The 6,455-nt window shown below is 36.4% G+C and overlaps 1 protein-coding gene across 1 annotated transcript; it reads left to right on the forward strand.

Moving 5' to 3' along the window:
• Positions 1-1,397: 1,397 nt before the first annotated feature.
• On the forward strand, positions 1,398-4,698 carry LOC103768619 (chromosome unknown open reading frame, human C3orf58; the record flags this gene model as incomplete). Its single annotated transcript, XM_008935772.1, has 2 exons — positions 1,398-1,701; positions 4,352-4,698. Coding segments are annotated over 2 exons (636 nt in total), but the record flags the coding sequence as incomplete, so codon positions are not given.
• Positions 4,699-6,455: the final 1,757 nt, after the last annotated feature.

Consider the following 6,455-nt stretch of genomic DNA (forward strand, 5'->3'; position numbering starts at 1 on the left):
ATGAGCTTAGTTTTTATCTTAAGACTTCAAATTTGTGTATTTGACAATTAAAATTAATCTAATATTTATACTAGTAATAATTAGAGAATTAATAACTAAAATAATGTTATGCATTACTTCACAGAAATCTGATGTTTTATGGCAGCTGCTGACTAAGCTTTTTGTTTCTAAATGCAATTTGTTTATGGAACACATTTAATGACTGTACAAATTTGTGTTCATGTTGTACTGTTGCTCTCAAAATTTTAATACATCATCCTCTAGTTAGGTGCAATTTCATCTGGAAAGATACTTTCAACATAGAGTAGTACAAAAGGTTGCAAATCTCTGCTTGCAAGGCCACCAGATCTGCACTGCAATTAATATTCTTGTCAAACTCACCGAGTGAATATAAAACTGCTGAATGAGGCACTTACACATATTTTTATCTCTTTCTTCGGCTACTGACTTGGGTAATGAAGTGGAGATGTGGCTGTTATGTGCCAGTTGGAAGGGAGCCAAAACAGAGATTGTTGTTTGTACATGTACAGATGTTGGCAGGATTCTGTGTGCTCCTGTTGTCAAAAGATCTTTTTATTGCCAGAGAATTATAAATATATCTGTGTTACAGTATGGCATGCAGATATTTTACTAGTAGTCTTTGGGATGTTTACTTCTTAATAAACCAGACTGCTTCTCAAATTTCCTGTGTGAAATGAAATTCAGTCTGCACAATGCAGGAAGCATCATTAGATGTGTTTTGAATACCAGTGTACCATTGTGACTACCACTGTACTTTCAAGATCAGTATAATCCATTACACAAATCCCTGCTGCTGCTGGAAAGGAAAAGTCCTCTTAGCTTCTTTCTTCTCTTCTCACCTGGTTGTTCAGGCCTTCTCCCTTCCTTTGTCAGTACTGGTATGTTGTGGCAATGTGATGAGCTGGATCCAGCTGAACACCAGCCCAGCAAATACCAGCTGCAGTGCTTTCCTAATGACATGAAGGGGGGGATTGAAATGAGTGTGCTTGATGAGTTATATCTCCTAAAGTTGTCTTCTACACCTGCCATCTTAGAGGTTAGCTTAATTAAAAATATCAGGTGCAAAATTGTCTTGGTGGGAAGTATACTTGCGTTAGTATAACAGATGAGTATAAAATGCCAATAGAAAAAGATGTTGGGATTGTGCATGTGTATGTGAATATATGTAGATATATAGTATATGAGAAGCTGGATATGGGTTGTATATTATTTCAGGTCCTCCAGCTTCTTTCCTTTAGTAGTCCAGCAGAGCCTCTTGCTCATGTAAATGTATTTTGTGTTGTTTTTTCTGTCTCTTCTAAATTTTCTTGAACAGACTTTTTAAATCTAAGCTGTTTTGTATTAATGAAGATGTTAAAAAATCTTTTTATATACAGAGTTTTCCATCTGATGAGGGTTGGCCATTTGCAAAGTACTTAGGAGCATGTGGAAGAATGGTGGCTGTCAATTACGTTGGAGAAGAGCTGTGGAGTTACTTTAATGCACCATGGGAGAAACGAGTGGACCTGGCCTGGCAATTGATGGAAATAGCTGAGCAGCTGACAAATAATGACTTTGAATTTGCACTCTACCTCCTTGATGTCAGTTTTGACAACTTTGCAGTTGGACCAAGAGATGGGAAAGTTATCATTGTAGATGCAGAAAATGTTCTGGTAGCAGACAAAAGGTTAATCAGACAGAGTAAGTGTCTTCTTTCTCTCCCCTCCCCTCACCCCCGTCTCTTCTTTCTCTGCAAGCACATGTTTAAAGTACCTGTAGTTGCTAAATACCAACTTTGTTGGCTTTATAAGGAGACTACCAGTTAACAAACTAATTAGCTTTCTTCTGCAATTAGGCCACTAATTAACTGACCAATTTGTCAACTTTACGACGTGTTGCTTTTACCTGAATTTGATTTACATGCACTTCTAATCTCTGTAATCCTGTTTTAATGGAGAGGTCGGGGTGGGGGGAGAGGGTTAGTGGTGAAGGGGTTTGTACAGGCGGGTGGACAGATACAGACAGGTGGGCTGTCTGACTGACTTGTCTCCTTAGCTAAGAGAGAGAGTTTCCTTTCCTGTTGTCCAGACTTCTGTAAAGACAGAAGTCTTGTAATTCTATTTTCTGTGAATGACAAGACAGTCTTACTGTCTGCTTTGTGTTAGTTACATAGCTGGCTTCTGGTTCAGTTATTCAGGTTGGTGCTCTGTGTAATAATGGAACAGAAGGAATAGTTAATTTTAATGTTGTTCCCAAGTGGGAATAATGAAAATTTGTTCATCTTTCTGTTAACTGTAAATGCTAAAAGCAGTGGCAGCAGGAGAGATGCTTGACCAAGTGACATCACATGGGTTTATATTCTGTTTGAGTTTGTAATGAAAACTTTACAAACTTAGGGGCTAGAGACAGTAAACATGAAACTCTAGATCCTGCAGAACTTCATGGCAACAGGCCAAGGGATTCCAGTTTGCTTTGGGTGAATGGATTGTTTTAAGCTTTACAGATAGATTTCATATGCTATTCTGCTGAATTAACTTTAAGAGCATATTTTTTATCCACACAGTGTTCAGGAAGTACGTATTTTTTTATTTTTTTTTTTCCCCAGTGGTGTGGGGTTTTTGCTGTGGTCTGGGTGGTTTTTTTGTCATCTTGTGTTTTTTTTTTTTTTTTTTTTTTTTGGTATTAGATTTAGTATATGTTCTCAAGGAGCTCAGATTGAATTATTGGAGCCTACAAAGAAATCCTTTTCATTTATTGGATATCAGTACATTTTTAGTACTTCTGGGCCATACAAGTGTTCCTTTTTTTTTTTTTAATTTCTCCACCCTCTTAAAATAATATTATTTAAGACTTTTGGAGCATGTCTGAATTGCTCAGTCATGAAAATGGTCAAATGAGCTCCAACAAGGATCATGTATAGGTGGAATAGGAGCAAGTAGCTTCTTGCAGAAGCTGAATGCTGAAAGTGTCGCACTTAGGTGTGTTGTCTCTAGTTCTCAGGCTAAATTGGATCTAACTAGGGTTTTGCTACATGATTTGTAATCTAACAGTCAAGAACACAAAAAAAAAACAAAGAGGACATAAAAAAGTTCCCAGTCTTTGTATAAACTTGACATTTAATACTGCTTTCATTAATCTTCTGGAAAGTTCCATTAACCAATCTCTGTCTACAGTGTTTAATATGCCTGCTTAGATATTTGAATATGCACATTCTGTTCAGTTGCACTGTACAGTAACATTTAATTGTGCTCTGTATGGGGCATCATGTTTGGTTTTGCTGAAGCCCTTTTTTTCTCATTCTCCTTTGTTGCTGGCTTGTTTCCATTTTGACTGTGCTGTTCATTGTTCAAGTTCTACATCACATTTTTATAATTCTAGCTGTCATCTTTAGTATCCATTTTTCTTTTTTTAGACTGCCTTTCAGTGCACCATAAATTTGTAGGCCAATAGTCAGCTCAGACTAAACTTTTCTCTGTACATCACAGTTCTAGAAGAGATCTGCAAAATGGTGAGACTCCATGATAAGGACCTCTTCTCGAAGTTTGTAGTAGCGTAAAAAATTCAGATGAAAGTTTTCTAACAAAGTAGTAAGAACTCAGGAGACACCACATTTAGTAGCTTCCTGCATATTATTGTATAAGCTACTTTTTGTAAATCAGGTTTTAAGTTAAAGAAGGCTTTGACAAAGCCACTAGTTACACCTTCTAATTTGGTAATTTTTTTAGATATATAAAGACAGGTTTATACATGTACGTAAATGCCATTTTTTTTTTTTTTCTATCTTCAGATTATATGTAATGCATCTGCTTTTTTATACACACTTCATAGTTACTACCATGTCTAAAGTAGGAGATTGGAAAATAACATTTCAGAAGTTTATGGTAATTACCTTGCAGTGTTTATTTTTTTTTTTGCTAGGCCACTAGTGTTAGTTCCCAGGGCGATTAGAGAACCCAGATCTATGTTACTAAAATAAGTCATGTTGCTTTTTTTCTGTTTCTCTTGACTTCAGCTGTGGATCATTCTCTTGTACTCTTTTGTCCTTCATTATTTCCTCTGTGTGTGTGAACGTACGTTTCATGTGTGCTGTATTTTCTGCTTCCGTCTCTTGCTTTTTATTTTACCCTTTTTCTTTCCCTTTATTTTTTGTGTTGCCAGGATGCAGCAGAAAATGGTGTCAAACTGTCAGATGCAAGCTTAGACTAGAGTATGTGAGAGTTCATCTAAACAATGTTTACAGAAGTATTACCAGTTTGCTGTGTATTGACTTTCTGCTTGTATTCAGACACAGATATGCTCTTTCCTACTCTCTCACTTTTTTTTTTTTTTACTGTTTCCTTCTATTTCACAGATAAACCTGAAAACTGGGATGTATGGTATGAAAGCAAATTTGATGACTGTGATAAGGAAGCTTGTCTGTCCTTCTCGAAAGAGATTCTTTGTGCTCGTGTCACTGTGGACCACAATTATTATGCTATTTGTCAGAACCTTTTATCAAGACACGCCACGTGGCGTGGCACTTCTGGAGGACTACTTCACGACCCCCCAGCTGACATTGCCAAAGACGGCCGCCTGGAGGCCTTGCTGGACGAGTGTGCCAACCCAAAGAAGCGATACGGGAGATTCCAAGCGGCGAAGGAGCTGCGGGAGTACCTTGCACAGCTGAGTAACAACGTGAGGTAGTCCACCGGGACAATTTTTTGCAACACTGGCTGAAACACTATTGCAAAGACACATAGAAGGTGAAATTTTGAACTTAGGTATTGAAAAGAGAAAACGAAAAAAGAAATGAGTTTATCAGTTTTCTAAATACCATAAAAATATAACTTTATGGTGTTACAAAGTTCCTTTGCAAACAGACAAGGTACTTACTGAATTAAAACTTGAGCTACTATTGACTTTCTTCCCTATCTATTTAAAAGGGAGTAGGTCAAAAAAGACTGTGACAGCTTAATTGACAGCTTGTGTGTCAAAGGGTACTTTACATAAAACTGCATTAGTGTCACGGTTTTGTGAAGCTGATGTTCTTACTTGGAAAGTCAAGTTAGCCTGGCCTGTTTTAAAGGCCTTTTTCCTGACATCATTGTCTCATTTTTGTGTTTGTTTAAACACCTTGAAGTGGCATTTAAATCCAGGTAAATCTAGGTGTCTGCATTGTTTCAAATTTAACAGGCTTTCATGTTGATGCTGTGCAGTACATTCCTACTGTGAGTGCAGGATTCCCACGTTTACTGTCTAATTTTTGGGGGGTTTACACTGTATTTTACTATGCATAGACATCATGTATATTTTAAGAACATCATAAATTCAAATGTCATTTGAACTAACATTCATTTGATGTCTTTTATGGTTTTGCCATTGGAAATATTACTTAATGTAATTATTGTACAAAACATTTACCCTTCATGCCAGTATATACAAATGACTGTTTAGCAGGAAATCGTAGTGTGACAAAACTCAGATAAAAGATAATTTGAGAATTGGAGAGTACAGTAAAAGGATCTGTATTAATTTAAATTGGGGATAGACGCTTGACTAATAGTAAAAATTCAGTAGTCCTGTGTAGTTAAGCATAAACCAAAGAAAATGGTTTTGTTTATTAGTTTCTAAACAAATAGTAAGGAAAAAATGCTATATTGTACTGAAGCTAATCATTCTTAGAATCCAAATCTCAGTGGTCCTTGGTTACTGTTTGAAGTTCTAAAAAACTGTGCTTATGCTAGAAGAAAACCGTCATTTGAATAATGATGTCTAGAAAGTTAGAAGTTTGGCTTGCATCATCCCCAATTCTATTGCATTCAAGTGTAATGGAGTTTAACAAATATTCATCTTTTGGTTTGCCAGCTAAATTGATTAAGCAGTGTTCACTCTAGGCACCTTTTCTTGAACTGACTATTCCCAGTGCAGGTGAAATTTACTTGTTGAGGTTTGTGTAAACCTGGGAGCTGTTCTCATAAATTACAGTTTTTATAAAACCTCAGTTCCTGCTACAAGAACTTACTTCAGAGCTTGCTTGTATTTTCTTTTTTTTTTTAATCACTAGTATAATGCTTAATTTTTCCTGAAGTCTTATTCCTAAAAAGATACTCTTAGGAAATGTATGCATATTACTTCTTGTAACAGTAATGAAGGAAACTCGTATTTCTTAAATGCGTGTATAAAATAATATTTTATACAAGATAAAAAGAATTCTGAGCAAGGTAGCACATGCTACTTTGAGGAGCAATGTTAGTATGCTTTTCATGCTGCATCGAAAGACTGGTGGAAACTCTTGCTTTACCAAATTGCTGCAAGTGCAGGTGAGGAAAATGCCAAACTCACTGGCTGGCCCTTCTTCCCCAAGGCTCAAAAAGCGGAGCCATATAAAGTTGCAGAGTGCTTTTTGATTTCTTAGGGGACTATATTAAGGATATTTAAGAACTCTAAATTCTCACTTGAAGTCATCTTTTCCTATG

Source organism: Merops nubicus, unplaced genomic scaffold (genome assembly GCF_000691845.1).
Source record: "Merops nubicus isolate BGI_N331 unplaced genomic scaffold, ASM69184v1 scaffold16762, whole genome shotgun sequence".
In the NCBI taxonomy this organism is placed as follows: domain Eukaryota; kingdom Metazoa; phylum Chordata; class Aves; order Coraciiformes; family Meropidae; genus Merops; species Merops nubicus.